Source organism: Mesocricetus auratus, unplaced genomic scaffold (genome assembly GCF_017639785.1).
Source record: "Mesocricetus auratus isolate SY011 unplaced genomic scaffold, BCM_Maur_2.0 Super-Scaffold_100676, whole genome shotgun sequence".
Lineage (NCBI taxonomy): Eukaryota > Metazoa > Chordata > Mammalia > Rodentia > Cricetidae > Mesocricetus > Mesocricetus auratus.
The window spans coordinates 83,402,492-83,424,378 of NW_024429266.1; the positions used below are offsets into that span (position 1 = coordinate 83,402,492).

General features: G+C 40.6%; 1 protein-coding gene across 13 annotated transcripts in view; it reads right to left on the minus strand.

Moving 5' to 3' along the window:
- The window catches only part of Map4k3 (mitogen-activated protein kinase kinase kinase kinase 3), a 150,161-nt gene that overhangs the window by 58,757 nt on the left and 69,517 nt on the right, over positions 1-21,887 (minus strand). For 12 of the 13 annotated variants that reach the window (XM_040738991.1, XM_040738995.1, XM_040738994.1 and 9 more), the window contains exons 3-7: positions 16,188-16,278; positions 9,974-10,038; positions 4,840-4,895; positions 3,982-4,029; positions 772-814 (exon numbers count right to left, since the gene is read on the minus strand). In XM_040738991.1, the coding sequence (XP_040594925.1) occupies positions 772-814; positions 3,982-4,029; positions 4,840-4,895; positions 9,974-10,038; positions 16,188-16,278 (303 nt within the window). Of the gene's footprint in view, positions 1-771; positions 815-3,981; positions 4,030-4,839; positions 4,896-9,973; positions 10,039-16,187; positions 16,279-21,741; positions 21,865-21,887 lie in introns of those variants that run through there. The other variant, XM_040739001.1, reaches the window with a different exon arrangement.

A 21,887-nucleotide genomic window follows, 5' to 3' on the forward strand; every position in this document is an offset into this window, starting at 1 on the left:
ATGTTGTGCAGCTGGGGACAAACCTAGTGCCGTGTACTTTCTGGGCAAGGGCTCCCACTGAGCTAACATTCGAGCCCTACTGACATTTTTAAGAAACGTACATATTTTGAAATATGGTTCATCCTAAATAGTTTCAAGTTAATTTTTCAATATTTGTTATTACATGCTTGTTATAAGTTAATAAAGTTACCATATTGAACACATTTCCTGTTTTAAACTCATACTGAGTCATTTCTGGTTCTGAACTTCATTTTAATCATATCTTCTAAGTTACTATTTAAAACACTTAGCATCTAAATTATATTTTCATATAAATAATAGTGTTTGCTTTTTAAAATTGGATAAATGATGAAGGATTTTTGGAGTTGCTGGATATTTATTTGCTTATTTGTTTGTTTTTGTCCTCATTTCTGGTTACAATTTTATAGATTTCCTACTGGAAGCCCCACACCTGGGTTTAGAGGTGGAAGAGTCCCAATGCATATGATTTCATGATATCTTTGCAACAATCTGTTTCTTGTGAAGGACAAAAGCATGCTTGTTTAGGAGAAAGGAAATGAGACAGAGAGGTGACTGGCCTCAATGAGATCTCCATTGAAAAATAAATATGGTAGGCCAAGGGATAAACAAGGACGGATGGATGGAGACTTGTAGTTCTGAAAAAAAAAATACTCTATCCACCCCTGAAAAACAAAACAAACAAAGCACCAAACCAAACCCCACTACATTTCAGACAGATATATACGTGCAATGGAATTCTGATTTACTTACCTAATTTCACATGACCGTTATCCGTTAATAGAATGTTAGCGCCCTTCAAAGGGAGAACATTTTAGTTGAGTGGGAAGCAGACATTGTATTAGGCAAAACATATATTAGGGTAACTATTCATATTAAATAACCACAGCCTTAGACCTAGAAATCCTTAAATTTAAAATGTGTTCAATTAAAATAATACATTACAGGAAACATTGCTGTCCACTTTTTAGTTAATTTCATGATGTTTACATAATGTGCTCTCTTAAAAAAGGACTCCTTGCTAACACAGTAAGAATGCTAACACAGAAGTGATACGTTTAATATCACACACACACCAGTGCTAGCACATAACTGTCCTGTGGCTTCCACAGCCACCCCCGTGCAACTTTTAAGTGAGCACACTAAAGCAGGCAGCTCTTTAATCCATTGTGCTGGTATGATTATAGCTTAGGGAAAATGCTCTCAGATCCCCTGCCTCTAACCCACAAGAGAAAGAAATAGCAGAAGAATAGAAGAGAGGAAGGAAGGGAGGGGGAGGGGAGGGGGAGGGGTGAGGGAGGGAATGTGGGAGATGGTGGCACACCATTAATCCTAGAACTCCTGAGGCAGAGGCAGGCAGATCTCTGTGATTTGAAGTCAGCCTGGTCTACAGAGTGAGTTTCAGGAAGGCTAATGTTACACTGAGAAACCCTTTTTCAAAAAAACAAGAAAAGAAAATGGAGACTTCTCGGCCCCTAGAACATCATCCATGAAGTAGAGCTACATCCACTCATAATACCACTGATCCAGGACAAAGGGGAAAGGTAGGAGATGCTAAAAGGCCCATACCGGGGCTTTTGATCAATCTCCCTCTGTGTAGTTAGACTTCTGCCAAAGTCCTTCCTATGGTCTCTCATCGCTGTCATGTTAAGTTTCCTAAGTTATGACTTCTATCATTCCACACCACAGCTTCCGACCCATCTGTTCTTCTCTCTATCCATCCCCTTCTCTCTCTCAGAGACAGCTGACAGCCATCAAGGGACTTAAGTTCTAGTGTATAGTAATAAGCAAGTTCCAGGGTTTGTGTGTGTAGGTGAGAAAGAAGATAAAAATGATTATTTCTGGCCCAATAAAAGATTCAATGTCAGGTAGAAGCAAAGTCTCTGAAAACAAAGCATGGAAAGAAATCCTCTGAAAGTCAATGATATTTGAGCTGAGGTCTCAACGAAGTAAATAGACAGCCACACCCAAATCTGGAACAGAACATTCAAGGAAGAAGGGATAGCAAACACAAAAACCTAGAACCAGAATGAGATTGAAATATTTCAAGAACAGCACATTTAGTATGGCTGTGTTGTGGGATATTTGTACGCTGGGGGAAGATGTATTGCTGTGATTGGTTTAATAAAAAGCTGAACAGTCAATAGCTAGGCAGGAGGTACAGGAGGGACTTCTGAGCAGAGAGGAAGTAGCAGTTAACGGAGGCTCAAGAGATATGCAGAGTCACACACACAAGGGGATACAGGTAAAGGCCACATGGTAGAACATAGATTAATCAAAACAGGTTAATTCAAGTCATAAGAGTTACTTAAATACAAGCCTAAGCTAAAGGCCAAGCTTTCATAATTAGTAAGACATCTCCATGCCATCATTTGGGAGCTGGCAAGACAGAGAAAGAAAGACTCAATACACAGCTGAGACTGAGTAAAAGAGAGAGGAATGGAATGTGAGGCCAGCACAGAGAAACACATGCAGGGCCTGGATCGCACTTAACCTTGCTGGCCACAGTTCAAGCACCTGCATTTCTCAGTGAGTACTATGGGAAATCAATGGTGCTGGTAAGCAGGGGACTTCAAAAGGTCACTCTGTTTGTTAAATATAGTGGTAACTATAGAACCACTCAAGAACGGCAGAGTGAGAGCAGAAGGAAGGTTACTGCAGAAATACAGGTGAGACAGAATATGATGGAAGCTTGAACAAGGACAGAGGCTTTGCCAATGGTCAGAATTTATCCAGACCCTCAAAGTCTAAAATGAGTCCTTGCACAAAAGGGCACAAAACTACCCAGGAACCTCATCACCTATGAAACCCACACATTCCCTGCTTAATAACATAATACAGACATTACAGTCTCCAAAAAGGGCCTCATGCTTCACTTTGCATTTCTGTTCAGGTTGTTCTTTCAACATGGAGGAGAGCACGCCAATCTTTACTTCTGACAAAAAGCCACCAATCCTTCCCAATTATCTAATTCAATGACTGGACCCTTCCTTAGCACCCTGACATCTACAGAACTACTTTATCTTCAGAGTACAAGGCCCCCTGCTCTCGTCTTGTAAGGGGCTTATGGGAAATACCTAAAGCATGAGTCCACTTACATTCCAGAGAACACTGGAATGTGTGGGATGTGGGAGTTTTCTGAGAACAGAGTCCAGGGCTTTCTCGGGGACTAGGAAAGCAGCAGGAGTCACTTCTCCCACGAAAGGATAAAAGACAGAGAGAATGGTAAGAGGGAGTAAACAAAGAAGAAGAAAATAAAATAAACAGAAGGAAGAACCATTTCCAACGAAGAGCACAGTAGAGACACTCAGGAGCTGCCAGACTTTCTTTGATGCAGACACTTTGCTAATGGTATCTTACATTACCTTAAGAGTGTCAAACTTAGTAGACAAGACAGTAAGCTTACAATTTACTATCATTTTATGGAAGCCATGGAGTTAATTTGTGTCTTATAAACAAATAGTTGCAAATGAGATTTTAAAAAAACCAACACAACAACAGCTATGAAAACACTAACAACAACAGCAGCAGCTATATAAACACTAATCCAGTGAGGTACCGTGGTGCTTGCCTATGATTCCAGCACTTGGGAGACAGAGGCAGTAAGAACACAAGTTCAAATACATTCTCAGCTTCATAGTACATCTGAAGAGACCCCAACCTACGACATCTGAAGAGACCCCAACCTACGTGGACAAATACCTCCAAACCAGATCCAACCAAGCAAAACTCCAAAGGAATCCACTCAGCCCCATACTTCAGAGGGCAGACTTTACGTATGTGACCCTGCCTCAACAAAGCTCCTCTAAGAATGTAATGGGACTTACCATACTGTACTCATGTTCATCACTGTAATCTATTTCAGGCAGCAAACTTATCAAAGAGAATAATCAAAAGAGATAAGCTCACAGATTGAATCAGAATATTTAAAAGTGAAAACCAGGCCACAAATATAATTTATACCTTTATATCTCTGTGCATTTTTCCTTTACTGTGAAGATAATACAATCCCTAGAGTTTAAAAAAATAGAAAAATAAGCAAGATTTATCACATGGTACAACTGAGTAGTACTCATTACTGTTTTATTTACTCTTTATAGAAAAACAAGTATCAACCCATGATAATGAAATATTACAGAAGACAACAGAATCAAGATGAGAAAGATAAAGATCAGACAGAAGGACTAAATTTTCTAAAATACCATTTAGTAAACTGTGCAAACACTTTGAATTTTTAAAGTGTATGTCCCACTAGAATCAGAATAAATTTCAATCCCTCTGATACTGCTGAATTATCAAGCCTTTCTTTGTTGTTAAGAGAAATGCATACCCATAGTGCTTGAAGTCTAAGCTATATTGTAATCTTTAGGCTTTATAGTGTTAATTATAAATATAGATTGCATTTCTGACAATTTATAAATGTATTAAGGGCCAGATATATAACTTGGTGTAGAATACTTGTCTAGCACATGAGAGGCCCTGGGATCAACCCCTAGCACCACAAAAACAGAACAATACAAATAAGTAAAAGTTTTCAGGGCTGGAGAGATAGCAAAGAGGTTAAGAGCACTAACTGCTCTTTCAGGGGTCCTGAGTTCAATTTCTAGCAACCACATGGTGGCTCACAACCATCTGTAATGAGATCTGGTGCCCTCTTCTGGCCTGAAGGCATACATGCAGACAGAATACTGTATACATAATAAATAAATCTTTTTTTAAAAAAAGTTTTAAATAGTTTACCAAATTAATTATCTTGTACCCCTAACAGTAATGCATAGTACATAAACATTTATTAAAGAATAGACTTTAAATATAACTTGCCTGTAGTGTTTCTCTGCTAACATATGCAATCTGCAGTTCTGAGAGGGGTCCAGTTACTGTATGAGAAGAAAATTAGTATTAGCAAGATTAAACAACACAGGTTTTCCACTAAGTGACCAAGTTTATAAATCCCATTAAAAACAGACTCAACAGGGCAGGAGAGATGGCTCCAAGGCTAAGAGCACTGGCTGTTCTTCCAGAGGTCCTGAGTTCAATTCCCAGCAACCACATGGTGGTTCATAACAATCTATAATAGATCTGGTGCTCTCTTCTGACCTGCAAACATACATGCAGGCAGAACACTGTATACATAATAAATAAATAAATCTTAAAAAAAACAGACTCAACATACTTAAACAATTTTACTAAAGCCAGCGCCAAAAAGGCAGCTTTCATTTTTATTCTTTTTCAGGCTGACATGCTCACTGTCATATTTATAGTGTTTAGAACAATGCCTGGCACAGAAAAGCCACATTGTGTTGATAAGCAAATCAATGACTGAAATTGACTATATTTTATTTTATACCTTGCTGATCCAATATTCACAGATGTTAAAAAGAATGCCCAAGTGGCTAAGCTTTCGTTAAGGTTTATTTATTGATGAGTAAACATGTATCACAGCTGGCTTTAAGCCAATATCTTCTTTAAAAGGTATTACTACTGTTATAGTTATAAAATTAATACATGTTCACTATGAAAATTCTAGTGAATACAGAAGCTTAAAAAGCAAAGGTCTCTCTTATCCAGAGTATTACTCAATAATATAAAATTTTCATCTACAGTCTACAAGTTGATTTTACACAGGCATTTTATATAATATGATCTTCAACTCCTAATGTGTTATGTTCTGGATATACCCATTTTAAGTTAACAATATTCTAAGGCAAAAATGAATTTTATATGGCAACACATGACATCTCAGTTAAATAGTTGCTACCTGAAGGTCATGTTGCTCAGTGGGATCTGTGGCTTGCTACCACTATCTAGTAACATAACCAAGAGTACACGAATTCTTACTACACTTGGGTACAGAACAGATCAAATTAAAATTTGGCACATGGTTTATACTGAATGCATATGCCTTTCATGCCATTGCTAAGTCAGAAGCCTGCAAGTTGAGCCAATGTAGGTTTACATGTACTGCATATACAAATGAGCAAACACTAACTCAGCACTGATTTGAAACCTGCTTTTTCACTATCATAGACATTTTCTCAGTGATATAGAGTAAATTACACTCATAGACTGTTACATGTTGCTTTAAGATTGTAGAAGGAAGAGGAGGCCCTCCCTTGGCTCTTCAAAAGCTCCTGCCCTGGGTCAGGCTGGCCCCAACTCTGTAATGTGGAAAGAAAAAGCCAGCAAGCAGCAAAGGGTGTTAAAAACACCACACCCAAGAGAAGAGCTAGAAGGTGAAGTCTCTCCAACAGAGGTTGCTGCTGTTGATCTCCCACACAGAAAATGCCAGTAGAAGGAGAGTTGCAGACCCATCCACGTTGAGAAAGTTCAACTGGTAGTTCCGGCTGATGGCGACTTCTCAGGTCAGTTTCTGCTGGGTGTTTGACGGTGTTGCCTTTGTTTCCTTTGTCATAAGGCTACCCCAGGCATTTCTGAGGATGCTATAAAGTGGTAGTTTCATGTGTTGCGATCTGAAGCTTCTATTTATCTGCCACTTGATACCTTCTTTTACTTTTGCTTGCTATATACTTAATTACTTCATTCAGTGAACACTGAAAATACGGTAGTCATAGTTCTGGTACGCACATTTCCTGTGGTGTGCATTTGCTATGGTCTGAGTATATATATTCCTCTAAAATTCACGTAGAATCTTTTTCATGGTGTATGTGTTCCTCTGTGATTGCACATGCATGTGTGGGTATGTGTACATGTGTGCAGGCCACGGGATGATGTCCAATAATTTCCTCAATTGCTTTCCATCTTATATATAGAGACAAGGTCTCTTACACCCAGAGTTCACCCTCTCAGCTAGTCTAACTAGCCATCTTGCTGTGGGGAGTCCCTGTCTCCATCTTGCAAGTGCTGGGATCACCAGTGGAACACACTACTTGACTTTAGATGGGTTCTGGGATTCCAAACCACTGTCCCAACATGTGCTTAGCAAACACTTCACCCTCTAACCTCTCATGTTGAATCTTCAGTGTGACAGTTGTAGTAGGTAATACCCTAGGAGATGAACCCTATGAGATCTTAAGGCTACTTTCTTAAGAATGAGGTTAAAAGCAACATGGGAGTCTTTGGTGCCTCTCCTTTTCTTTTACCATATGACACTGAATGCTCTCACCTATCTTCCTAGACACTGAGCTTGCTGGCACCTGGAATTTAGACTTCTCAGTCTCCAAAACTATAAGAAATTAGTTTCTTCTGCTTACTGATTACCCAGTTTCAAGCATTGTCTTAAAAAGCACAAATGACTATAGCATTTAATAGTGTCATGGTTAACCTTCATTTTCAATGGGGAAATTAGTGAAGCACAATGAAGTGTCTGTGATGGTCTTTCTTTAGGCAATTAGATCGTGAGGGTTTTGACTTAATAAATATATTGCTTTTTTGGTGATTTATAACATCATGGGATTATGGAGAGTAGTGAAAAATAGGTGGTGTTGGGGGACAGTTGGAAGAAATGAGCCACTTGGCGGCATATCATTAGTGCTGTATCTTGCCTTGGACCTTTCTAGTATTGGCGTTTTCTTTGCTTCTTGTCTGGCATGATGTGAACAGCCTCCTCTACATGCTCCCACTGCCATGATGTTCACTCTTTCAGCTGTACCTAGATTTCCATGAAGTAATTAGTGTCCTGTCAGTATGTAATACTCTTTGACCAGTCTGAAATGCTGTATGCCTGTGTGGACATGTCAAACAAGCTTACTTTTCTTCTTGGATATTCTTCCCAGCTCCCCTGGCTCTATGTTGCCATTATGTGGGGGAACAGTATAACATCCTATGCTTTTTTTTAATCTAATGAAAGAGAAGTTCTTCTCACCCAAGAACCCTAGAGTTTATGAAGTTTTTTATTTATCTTTAGAGGTTGTAGTTTGGCCAGGAGATGGTGGCACATGATTTTAATCTCAGCACTCCAAGAAGAGGCAGGCAGATCTCTATGAGTTCAAGGGCTGCCTGGACTAGAGAGCTAGTTCTAGGATAGCCTGGGCTACATAGAAAAACAATGTATTTTAAAAAAAGGTGTAATTTGATATAATTTGAGTGAAGGATATGGTTTGGTGGTAGAGCACTGCTTACCACACATATGGCCCACGATTCAATGTCAAGTATCACAGGCTCTTTCGTCTGGCTTTCAAGGCTCTCACATCTGACTCCAGCCCCTAAATACACTGTCCTAAGCTAACTGGAGTGACCTCCTGTGTGCTACTCTTTGACATATCTATTAGAACATGCTTCCTCCCGTTTCTACCAAAGAGTTGCCTATCTTCTCAAGATGAACAAGATCCACTCTCACCTCTGAGCTTTTGAAGATAATTTAAGAAAACCTACCATTTCCTTTCTCCTCCTCTGATTGTGGTGGTTAGAATACACCAGAACACTAACTAGTATATAAAATAAAAACACAGCAACAATCCCACTGTTCCATCATTCTTATGCTAAATAAAACCTATACCAGGAAGATAGTAATAAGAAAAGAACTCTAAATAGTAAACTTCCCACAATGGCCTTTTGTAGCTCCAAATGACGCTGTAACAATAAACGACACTTACTGAAAGTAAAACTAAGTATTTATTGTAGAAATTACTCACAAGATACCAAACAAGTAACCCAGATGAGCCAAGTAGTTTTCCCGGTGCCGAACCGGAAGCCGAACTCCAGGAAAAGAGACCGAGACTTCCTGTGTGCTGTCTTTTATGCCTTCCCCCGTAATGCCCCCTAGCCATGCCCAAAAGTGGGCCTGGCTAGTGACGTAGTTCACCGCCTATGTACGTATACGTCTTTACGTCCGGCCATATACGTCTTTAGTCATGCCTAAAGTGGGTGTGGTTAGCAGTGTGGTAAACCGCCCTTTTATTACCTCATCTGTATGCGCCTCTAGTAAGTCACATGTTTAATGGCGGCATACAGACTTCCTCCTACAGCCTTTCACCATCTTCTTTAGTACCATCAACCCTCACCTACTAAGAGGCTCCATACCTGAGAACAGGAGCTCAAGAGAAAATACATACTTTCTCAAAAAATTGACTTCATGAATTACAAAGATACTGTGTTTTACATTAATCAAAAAGTAAACCTGCAGAGAAAGAATAAGCCTACAGGAGTCAGAACCAGGATAGAAATGGCAGACAGGAAAACAATATTCCACAGAAAATACCAAACATAGGTTACCTTATGAGTCTCCTGTATGATACCACTGACTCAATAAAAATAGTTTTGATCATTTTCTAATTCCCTAGATTTTTATACTGAGAGAACAAACTAACATTTACGTCGTGCTGCCCCATGAACACCTGAGAGCAAAGTCAATGACTTAAGTATCACCATCACTCAGAGTCTTGGTTACTGTTCTCTGGCTGAGAGGAGACACCACTATATAAGAGGAACTTATAGAGAAAGCAATTAATCAGGGCTTGCTCACAGTTCTGAGGGTGAGTCCACTATCATGATGGCGGGAAGCATGGTGGCAGGCAGGGAGGTGCAGTGCTGGAGCAGTAGCTGAGAGCTCACATCTAATGCACCAATTTCAGGCAGGGAGAAACGGCAGAGCTGGTGCCCAGGGACACACCTCCTCCAACAGGGGCCATGCCTCCTAATTCTTCCTAGACATGTCTACTAACTGGGGACCAAGAATTCAAACATGAGCTTATGGGGGACACTCTCTTTTAAACCATCATGCTAAGGTATCATGGCATTCTGTCACTAAGAACGTTGTAGTTCTTCAAGGGCAGAGTTAATTTCTGAACTAACTATGATGTCCTTTCAGAGTTAGCAAGCAATTCCAGTGCATACAGCTTTTCTTTTGTATAAAGCAAATGTCCCTTTCACTCGTATATATCACACAAGCCAAAAATAAAGCATAGCTTTCTTTTCTTAAACAGCATTAATGTTTGGATTTAGCAGGTAACAGACTAAGAAGCACTGCCTAGGGTCTATAAAGCAACTCTGCTCTCACCATGATATATGTCCTGTAAGGACCCACCGCCACAGAACTCCATGCAGATCCAAAGTTTATCTCGCCTGTGAAGAGAAATAGTAGTCCATTATGTCTTCATATTGTGTATGCTATAACACTGAAAAACTACACAAATGCAACATGCTGTCTTTTTAATATGTCAACTAATCCCCAAGTAAATGACTTACTGCTTTGCTGTAATCTAACCCTAGGTTTTACCACTTAAGATACACAATTTGGAGAATACAAAGCTGTCATTAGGTATATTCAAATGGAACTTCCCTTTAGTTAAAAACTTTCTAACCTACACTTTATCCATTTACCCAGATTAGCACAGAAAATGTCAATACATCCCAAACACTTTGATAGCACTCTTAACCAACAAACAGATATAAATTTTAGTGTCATAAATACAGTTTCATTAGAACACAGTCATATTATATACTGTCTAAGCTGTCCTCATACCAAGAAGCAGATATGAGTAGCTATGAGTGTGTATTTACAAAGACTCCAATTTTACTACATGGGTGTTGATAGATAAGTATCACATGTGTTCTTCCATGTATAAACTAAGCACCTCAGCAAATAATAGGGACTACTAGGGACTGGGAGAGAACCCAGAGAACGAGGGAGAGGGCAGAGTAGATAGGGTGGACAGGATCTAAGCAAGCTATATGCATGTATCATGGAATATCACAGTTGACTTAATTGGCGTTGTCACTGCTGTGATAAGACACCATGACCAAAGCAGCTTGGGGAGGAAAGGGTTTATTTGGCTCGCCTTTCACATCACTGTTTATCATTGAAGGGAGTTGGGACATGAACTCAAACAGGGCAGGAACCTGGAGGCAGCAGCTGGAGTGGAGGTCACAGACCCTGCCACATAAATCATTAATTAATTAAGTGCCTACAGGCTTGAGTACAGCCTGATCTTAAGGAAGCCTTTCCACAATTGAGGCTCCCTCCTCTCAGATGACTTCAGCCTTTGTCAAGTTGACAAAATTAGCCAGCACAACAGTGAAACAGTAATTTGTATGCACATTTATACATTTTTAACATTACAGCCATCATATAAAGAAGTAGTTTATGGAATCTTGGATTAATATGCCATGAGAGTTCAGAGATAAAAATATCTTGGCAAATCAAGGGAAGGTTTTGTAAGGAGACAAACTGGGTTCTAAAGTTCAAGTAGGAATTCCCCAGGGAGAGACAGAGAAGGGGTCTGTGCAAAAGAACCAGAACTTGAAAAAAGACACCACATTTGAGGGGCTGGGTAACAGAACAGAACAAATGCAACCCCAAGAGACAATGGCCAGAGATGAAGTATAAACATGCTGGGGTTGCCTTGTAAAGCAGTTCTAGGTTGTGAACTCCTCAGTACTGATACCTTCACCTGGATAATGTTTAGCCTGTCAACACCTCTCCTGAAATGTGGCATTTAAAACCAAGCACTACTCTGAGTACCACATGAAAGTGTATTAAAAAGCAGAGTTGCTGGTATAATAGGGGTCAAATATAGTGGTGGCTGGATTAGTTACACCTACCTGTTGGCTTGGCTGTGTAGAGCAGGCCATGTGTATACAGCAACCACATGAGCAACCAGGGTGGAAAGGTCAGCTAACCTGACAGTGTGAAATAGCGAGGTACCATGGTTCCAGAAGGCAAAGCTCAAGAGAGTAAAGCCCAAAAGGGATCAGAAACCACCTGAGATTGATAGCTTACACGTGTGACACACGAATGGACTGGGTACACTAGCACCATGGCTAATGTGCACACTTCTGTAGTTTCTGACACGATATATAGCAACAAATACAGCCCACAGAAATATCAGCTGGCTGTGTACTGGCCCAGTTTCAAGAACTCACAGAATGGTTGGCTGTGACCGTATTCAAAATGAGGAAAGTAAGGCTAGAAAGTTGTTTCAGTGGTTAAGACTTGTTCTTGCAGAGGACCAGGGTTCAATTCCCAGTATCCACTTATTAGATCATAAACATCTGTAACTCCAATTCCAGGGGATCCAGAAACACATGTGGTGCACATACGTACACATAGGTAAAACACTCATACTTATATGATTAAATAATAATTAAATAATTAATAAAATAATTTTTTACTTTAAAAAAATAAGGAAGGTACCTCATTTTTTTTGGTTTGGTTTTTCAAGACAGGGTTTCTCTGTATTGTTTTGGAGGCTGTCCTGGAACTTGCTCTGTAGACCAGGTTGGCCTCGAACTCACAGAGATCATCTGCCTCCCAAGTACTGGGATTAAAGGCACGTGCCACCAACCCCTGGCTTGGAAGGTACCTTTTAAGAGATGTTGTTTTTCTGACATGTTTAAATTCTTCAAAGAACCCAACTGCTATCTTCTTTAGTGAAACACCATATTTCATTCTTTTATTGATGTATTAATGAGTATGTGGAGGCCAGAGGAAAAACTTGGGTGTAAGCCTCAGGGATGATGTCTACCTCTTTTGAGACAGGGTCTCTCACTGGCCTTGAGCTCACCAATAGAAGCCCCATCCTCCTGTGTCTGTGTCCCCATCACTGGGGTTACAAGATGAACTAGCAGGTCTGGTATTTTTAGGTGAGTCTCAAGGGCTGACCTCAGGACCTCAAGACAACTTAGCCATTCTGCCAGCCCTGGAGTTCTAGATATATTCCAATTATCAATTTTTTGTTGGATCAATAGCTAACAAAGATTTCTCTATTGGAAGGCTATTTCTTTACTTGTATTATAATTTAACCTAAACTATATAACCTTAAATTGTTCCAGGAACTCAAAGAAGACATAAAAGTTTTTGTTTTTGTTCTTTTTTTTTTTTTAAAGAATAAAAGCATTAAGATGAAATGGGATTGATTTGGTATCGCTTTCCACAAAGGCCAGGCTGGTTGCTACTTGTAAGTGCTCAATGATGACATGATTAATAATTTATTCACGTTGTTTGCTGGGGAATGGCTGACATTTGATTTGATTGTATTTTTTAGAAGTCATATTTCTCCCTTTTGCAAATTAGTCATTGATTATCTCTAATCTTCAATGTCTCTTCTATTTGTGAAAATGGCATCTACTGATAGTGGATGCCAATCACATCTGCTAACTGTTCAGTGTGAGACAGAGCTGACATAAATTTAAAGTTTAAATTCATTTGAAGTGTCTAGCTGCCTTGTAATTTCCTCCTCACCTGCCACCGGCTTCAGCTCCATCTCAATAATACTTTGCCTGCCCTTTTTAGTTTTGAAAACAGTTCTCCATAGAAAAGAAAACAAACAAGGGATGAACTCTATCCTGTCTTTCAGATTCACCACCATTACCTTCCACTAAAAACAGCTCCATTCCCTGTCTCTTCTTACTTACATACTGTGTGTATTTAGTCTATGAAGTGACTTTCTAGTTTATGCAGGCAAAGAAAATATGGACTATATATGCTAACACTATTTAAATACACTAAAAATGCTTAACATTTATAACATTCCATTTGATTAAAATCTCTTATTATAAAAAATGAAAAGCTTGAGTAGTCTTTAGTGCCTTTGCAACTCTTCTGTATCTAATATGTTCCAAAATCTGAAGTTTCCTTCACAGAGTAACTGTACACTAACAGTGACAACTATAGTCTTTTTCTCTGTCTAAACAAAAGTTAGAAGGAGGCTTAAAAATTGTCCTTGGCTCTAATGGAGTTAGGGGATAAGTTTTTGGTGGTTTAATTCTTTTTTTCTTTCAAGAAAAACAAACACAAACATTCAGACAATGTGCATTAAATATGTAGTATGCTGTTATTTAATCCACCAGAGGAGGAAAGCTTAGTCTGTGTAGTTCTTGTTACACTTCATGCTGATGATGCTGAATTAAGGATGTCAAGTACTCAGCTCTACAAGAGCTCAGACCAGATCTCTCCATGAAGTGAGAGCAGACAGCCTGCTAGAAAGTGGGCTTCTGGAACTTAACTATTCACTGGGCATCTACTAAGAAAATCCACAGGCTGATTCTGATCCCTAAGGGCAGGTTTGTCAGAAGTCAAATCACACTTGTACTTCCTTCATCTTTTTGTCTAAATCTGTTATAATACGCTGTAGCAGCAGCAACAGAAGAAAGTCATGATCGAGTGTTCTGGGGTGGTGTACCAAACTCAAAACCCTTGCCTTTGTAAAATAAACTGGCTCTGCAAAGACACATCAGTAAGGGAATGGACAGAGCCAGTTTTAAATTCTGCCGGTAACAAGCAACTGAGCCTCAAGGAGAAAGGTTCTATTACGTCCTGTTTTCTCGTCTGTGAAAGAGTCGGCTGGATGACAAGATCTCTCCGTCCTCTCCAGCGTGAACACAATACAGACCTAATTCTTAGGATTCCACGCTCCTCTTTGGTCCAAGTCTGTGCTTAATCAGGAATAAAGAAGACTGTAGAAGAGAGCTAGAGAAAGGAAGGAGGGACTGTGTTCTTTTGCTCTTCCATTTCCTTTAAAGCCATTTTCACTAGTGTTGCCAGTAGCAGGATACAGCCACCAGTCCAAAGCAGTCTCCTCATGCTACATTCCCATAACACTAGAAGAACTCAGTTTCGTTTCTAAAAAGGACCCCAACTTTGTTTTAATTTTGGTTTGAGGGAAAACATTAATCTTTACATTTGGACAAAAATAAAATAAAAAGTAAACTTGATGCTAAACCCTTTCAAGCATCTCTTTTGTAAGCTGGAAATAACTGTACTAAGAAGCACAGTGCTGGTGGTGTGGAAGGGACCAAAGGAGGCCTGAGGTGCAGCTGGTGGCGGTGGCAGTCAGCATTCAGCAAGCACCATATGGAGCATTGCTATGGTCTAAGTGTCTCCATTTCACATGTACTTACATGTAGTTCTGCAGGTTCTCCATCACACAGGTGTTACCACCGTGTCACAGCAGAGGAGATGGAGACACTTAATGACTAAATAACTTATTAGTCACTGATGAAAGCCAGGACATTTTCACTCAAGTCCCTATTACATCCCTGTCTTCCTGCAAGAAGACCATGGTTATTTTTACGACATGAAGGGTGCCATTTAAGTAGGTTTGCTTTGCATGCCCCACAGTGCTTGAGAAACAATTAGACCCATGTCCCCAGGGAAGCACAGCAGCTCTGCTTCAAAGACCAGGCTGTCCTAGGCTTTCTGAGTGGAGTCCAGGATGGCCACTTTGTCAGTCCTTTTGCAGTGGTGATTTTTACGGTGATGGAACTCAATTACTAGCACCATAAACTTAGGGGATCTTAACTGATACAGTAACTGCCCCACTGGGCCTGCTTCCTACCACACAGACAGGTACTGAAGATGTACCTGTTGGGCTGCTATTCGAACCACTCCCCACTGAAGCAGTATCAAATTGGCAGGTGAGAATCCACCCAGAACTGTGCAACAACACTGGCCTACCCCAGTGTGAGAGTGATCACTTTCCTGCCTCCATCTAACCTACCCCATTTAACAGACTCTAACAGGCTTGGCTGGAGTGAGGAGAGCCGATTAGGTCTGACTTTAACAAATGGAGGAGACGAGGTACAGAACTCCCCCCTACCTGCTGTGCTCAGCACGCTCTGTATGTGGGTCACGTGAGACTAGGAGCCTGTAAGAGGCACAGTGGCCCTGCTAATAACAGAGGAAGACATTCTTCAACCTCCCTGTTAGAGGGACCTTAAAAGTAACTAGGTCACGGTGTCAGACTCACTGTGTGGACAGTGAGAGGAGCCAGGTTTGTCTGAGGGACTCCTCTATGCATGTGACCTGCTGAAACAACACAAGTGCTAAGCTCACAGTCAAAAGTTCGGTTGCAGTGCCGGAAAAGCATGTTGTGCAAATAACTATAGTTCTTAGTCTTTTGAAGAAAATGAGGCCCAAGAATGAGACCAGAAGTATAGGACATACAAAAAAAAAAAAAAAAAAAACCAATCCCTTCAACCACCCAACCAAACATCCACCCACCCACTTTGAGGAGGAGATGCTCCTGACTGCACTCTTAAGCACAGAAGAAAGGAGCAGCAGCTGGTGCATTTACAGCCAGCTTCCTGGCTAAAACCATACCCAGAATTCTCAAGTCATAAGACAGTGACACTGTTACAGAATTAGCATAATAGGTCATAAAAATTCCATTCATGTGACTCATGGATCACAGCATTGGAGTAGATTTCATTCTGTTAGATGAATCAGGTGACAGAATCATTCCTGGTTTTCAAAAGGAAAGTAAACAATGTACCTGAGATAGCTTCCAAAATAAGCAACAATGTTTGAGTGTTTGCAGTCTTTCATCATAATGATTTCTTGCTGTACAACCGCAAAGTCTTCTCCTAGGACACAAAGCAAGCATGTACGTAAGACATTCCGTCGGTAAGAGTCTGGATGCTCATTTATTTTAAAACGAAGTTAATTATACTTCCGATTAACTATAACATGGTTAATAAATGTTATATCGAATGTAACCAGTTCCTTAGTGGCATTACTTTTAATTACAATTTCAGCCCTTGAGATGAATACGGCACTGCAATGAAAAGTACCAGTGCCCATCCCAGACTTCTGGGTTCGGATTCTGTTCTCACTAAGGCAGATACGCTTGGACAAATCACTAATTTCCTGCTTAGTAAAAGAACAACTGACCTCACAGGACTGCACACCTGGAAAAAGCCTAGCAGGGTAATTTCCATACAAACATTTACTGCCAGTACTACCACACCTTGGGCACTGTCAAGTTACAAACACGATCTTCAATAGGAAGTACCTATTAATTCCCTTGTTACCAAACAACATCTGGCTGGCTGTGGTAGCCACACACCTGTAGACAGGCCAACCGAAGGGGGAGAGGAAGGAGAATCATTAACATTCAGCATGAAGAGGCACTCTTTTTGCAAAGCCAGAGAAAAGACTCTGGGTCCATGAAGGTGTGAGCTCTGCTGTACTGGAAGGTGTAGCAGTGTGGCTACAGGTGACCGCCATACACAGGCCTTACTCCTTTCTCAACAGTGGAAGGCTGGGAGAGGCCGAACTATCATCTGCCCTGCTCCCTGCTTGTCCAAATTCTTCAAAGTAAGAGCAGGCAACCTTACAGCACCATCACATCATGACTGCCGAGGAGCCCTGGTCATGGAGAGGATTGCAAGTGCAGAGAGGGCAGTGTAGAGCAGAGGCAGGAGAGAGGGGAAGCAAAGGGAATGCTCACACCTAAACCAAAGCAACTCAATGTCTAGATCATAGTCCACGGACCATCAAATAAATGGATATTAATGGCAAAGTAAAAAAAGACAGTTTTACCCATAACTGCTCACATCCAAAGCATGAGGCTGTCAGAGTAAGAAACCCTGGCATTTCTGGCCACGGCATCTTCCTATTGTAAATGCAGCTGAGACCTGAAGTAGCGTAGTCAGGTACCATCTAAACCCGACTCAACCCATCCATCCCCCTGTAAGTCCTAACTACAAGGGAAGAAATAGTGGAGAGGAGATGGTATGTCAGGACCTTAATTACTTTGGTTTGTGTGTACAAAATCACAAGTCCCTGAAGGAGGACAGGGAATCCTCAAAAGTTCGTATCATCCAGACCCCTGAGTGTTCATTTCACACCCTAAGAATTCCTGTTCTTCGGTTTATTCAGAAGAAACTCAAGTTAGAAGTACTATGGGACTGATACTAAGCTTCATGGACATGTTGCAATACTTTAGACATTTGCTTTGCCACCTGTCCTGGAATATTATTGTCTGCAGTCAAATGGAAAAGCTGTATGTGGTCAGAGTTTGATCTAGTCAGCACAGCATGTGGTATGTGACGGCTGACCTCTCTCTCTGGGGGAGGCCTAAGAGTCATTAGTGGTCACTACAGGAAAAAAAAAACACACTGATCTCTGGACAGCACTGAGGAGGAATAGAAGGTGGGGGAAGGGCCCTTAAAGAGACAACTGAATGACAAGTGAGTCTTACTTCCTCTGATAAGATGCAGATACACTTGTGTAAGACTGTGTATCACACAGCCACCTTAGCAGGGGCTTCTCTATTAACTATATTAACCTATTAACTGTACAGTCATCTCTATACACATCAAGTCTATGTCCTCATTAGAACACACTCCTCAAGGACAGGATCAGGCCTAACTTGTTTCCATACCTTAGCACGTGACATACATTGAATGAATCCACATGCATGAGTATGCAGTTCCTCCAAGAGCACATCAATTGAGACAACAATAATGTTAAGCAACAACTGTCATACCTTGTGCTTTGGACCATTTACTCCTTCCTTTTCATATTAGTGGATTAAACTTTCAACACTGTTTCCTATGAAATGTTATTGATCCATGTATATATCATTCCCCCTGCAAGAAGTCAACCTTATGATTGTGAAAACGGACAAGTATATCATCCCTCTGCAAGAAGTCAACCCTATGATTGTGAATATAGACAAGTTAAACCTAAGACTTCAAACCAAAGAAAGCTTCCACACATTCAATTTTTAAAGGTAACTGAGATATGTAAATTTAGGTGGGAAAAAGAAAAAGAAAACACAGCTGATACACTAGTAACCCAAAGGAGTTGTTGACTAGCTGACTCAGACAGCTTCCTTCACAGCTTGCAGGAAATTCTAAAGGTAAATAAACAAGGAAAGAATTCCTAACACATTTAGCAATGACACCAAAGTTTTTGAATAAAATTTTTTAGATAATACGAGTTTGCATTTCAGAAGATATACCTGTAAAGCCCTCCGGGCATGAGTAACCACACTGCTCTAGCAGAGAGGCCCAGCCCCTCGAGAGACACATCCTACACTATTCTAATGGCTATAATGGCTGTTTCTGGCCTCTCAAGACACAGGTGGTCAAGCTCTGACTTGGGGGCAGGGGATGATATGATACCTTTTCCCCCAGAGCTGTAACACAACATCCCTCCCCCACACTTCCACACCATCCCCCCCCCAAAAAAACAACCGGGATAAACATGAATAGGAGCATGTAATGAATTAATCATGAAATGAAGCAGAAAAATATAAAGTCATGTGAAGTTCTTAGAACAAACACATTACACATGAAGTATTCAATAAATGTTAACTATAGTAAACAGGTGACATTTGAGTGATGATCCCTAGGGGTCTCTGTCCCAGAAACAGATGGGGATTCGGGTACAATAAAAGTGGTGATCAGAGACAACATGATAACTGGAGCAGGAGTTTAGGAAGGCTGCCCCAGAAGGTGGAAAGGGCGAGAAAGACCTAGGGAGACCAGGTCTGCCATACAAATAAATGGAAAAGCTAGGCTGTCCAGCCGTCACTTATGCACATCCCATCAAAAACCCTTTCACAGGGTGCCAACTTTATACAACTGGCAAACAGCAGTCTTTACAACAAATGATGCTGAGAGAACTGGATAGACATGTGCCAAAAAAATGAACCAGCACTTTCCACATACATGCAAGACCTGAAATTATAAAGTTCCTATGAAAAACATTTGTAGGACTGGTCTTAGCAAATGGTATCAGAAACAAGACAAAAAAAAAAAAAAGGGAAACAAAAACAAAACAAAATAAGAACAATGCAGTGAGACTTATGTCCAACTAAGCCACCTTTGCATTGGAAAGGAAACAACAGATGGAAAAGGCAGCCTAGCCAATGGAGGAAAACACCTGCAAACCACCCACCTGGTAAAAGGAAAACACCTACAGACAGCCCATCTGGTAAGAGGTTACTGTCTAAAATATAGGAAGCAAGCAGTCAAACAATACCATTAAAAATTCAATGAAGAGTAACTGATTCACAAAGATCAAACAACTTGTGTACAACTACAAATATATACAATTTTTATTTGTCAAACTTTAAAATTTGAAATTAGAAATAGTGTTTCTGAGGATGTCAAGAAATTGGACCCCTTGGCCATTGTTGGTAAGCATATGAAATTGCTTACCTATTGTTACGGAGCAGTCTCACTAAAGACCACCATCCAAGCATCTATTATCTTGAGAAGGGACCTGCATGCTGGGGCCACGCATCCAACACAAAGACAAAACTATCGAATGGCAACCCCCAAGAAAAACGTGTAGGCTCTTTAATACACAACTAAAGAAATTCTAAAAGCAGTGGGATCATTCTATCTAGGATTGGTTTATGTAAGTGACAATTACATTAGTATATTTCTAATTGGTTAGGGCTAACAGGGGTGGGCTAAGGCTATAGCTTTTCCATTCTTGGGCAAGTCTGTACAAGTCCCAGGCTTTGCCCTTATTTGGTTATTGCCTTTAGGCACCTGGTTGGGGGGAGGGTTGTTCTTGTCCTAGTACTTGCAATTTTCCTGTCTTTACTGGAGGGGGAGGAGGGTTCAGTGATTGATTGCCCTTTGTTTGTGTCTTCTTCCAAAACCGACTTATTCAGTTTTAGGAGGCTGGAACTGAGGCCTAATTCCTAAATGAATTATTAGGGGCCTGTCATGATACTTGCCTGGCACAAGAGAGGACCACTCTGTCAGTTTATAGCCAAATCAAAGTCTTTATTCCAGCTGGCTGGGACTACATTCAGGTATTTTATATTGGTCTCCGTTTACCTGGTCCACACAGCTAACCACCTTACTGGCAGCATTAGCCTGACAGTTGTTTTTTATTCTGACCAGGCTAACAATAGGACCCTGCATCCTCAACTGCATAGCCAGGTGCATTAAACAAAGAATAAAGTCACTTACCAAGTATGGCCCCCAAGACTGGACAAAGTCAACGATTTGACTCATGTCCACAGATTCAGTGGAGAATGTGACAGTGAAAAACAGCACAGAGGTTCCTTCATTTTGTATTCTTGCTGAGGACATTTCAGGCTTATCAATAATTTTATCTCCTTGATGAGGATCCCGTGAAAAATTACCAAACTCTACCCTAGGACCCCTGAAATCAAGATGCCACAGCTAGCTTCTGTTAAACTTCTTGCTTCTGCAAAGCTCCCCTGCAGCTGCCAAGAGAGCTGCCGGGATGTGATTTCTGCCTTCAAAACTCCTGTGCTTTGGACAGCTGGGCTACTCTTAAGACCGAAATACCTGAGTGTAATTCCAGCAGCCAGGAATGAAGACTTTCAATTGCTATAAACCGTATCTGACTGGTCATCTCTATGGGCTCCCTGTAACACCATAGAAAACAATTCTGAGGTTTCCCCAAATTAGAACCACATAATCCAGCAATACTGCTTTTGAGTAGGTACTTAACAGAAATGGAAACAGGATCTAAGAGTATCTGCAACTTCCTGTTCATTGCAGTAATTGTTCACAATAACTGAAGTAATAACAACATATATACCCACTGACAAATAAATAGCTAAAGAAAATGGGATACTTATACAATGTTACACACACACACAGAGAGAGAGACAGAGACAGAGAGACAGAGAGACATACACATGATGAAATACGTTCAGTCATAAAATAAAAATGGAAACCCTGTCATGTGCCTTGTTAACTAAAATCCCTGAAAAGAAACTATGGTTGTGAATGAAAAACTCCTAAAGTCTCTGTGTGCAGAGACTGATGGAACAACTGGACTTTCAGTGCTGTTGGGGAGACTAGGATTCTGCAAGTTCAGAAGCTAATTACCTTAACTTGGGCTAGTGTTAGCCTTCTGGAACATCCTTGCCACATTCTGCATTGAAATAAACACCTTGTGATAATAAATAAAAATTCTTTGAGGATCTACTGATTTAGCAGACCACCAGCTTCTCCCAAAAGCTAAGAATGTCCTCAGACAGCATCTTAGACCTATAGACTAGTTCCTCCACCTCAATGTGCCTACCTCTTTAGTATACCCACCTGTGGTGGTTTGAAGGAAAAAAAAATGTCCCCTTCAGGGAGTGTCAGTATTAGGAGGTGAGGTCTGTGGGGTGGGCTTTGAGGACTTTTATGCTCAGACTACCCTCAGTGTAGACACTCTTGCTTCCTGCTGTGTGAGGAGCCGC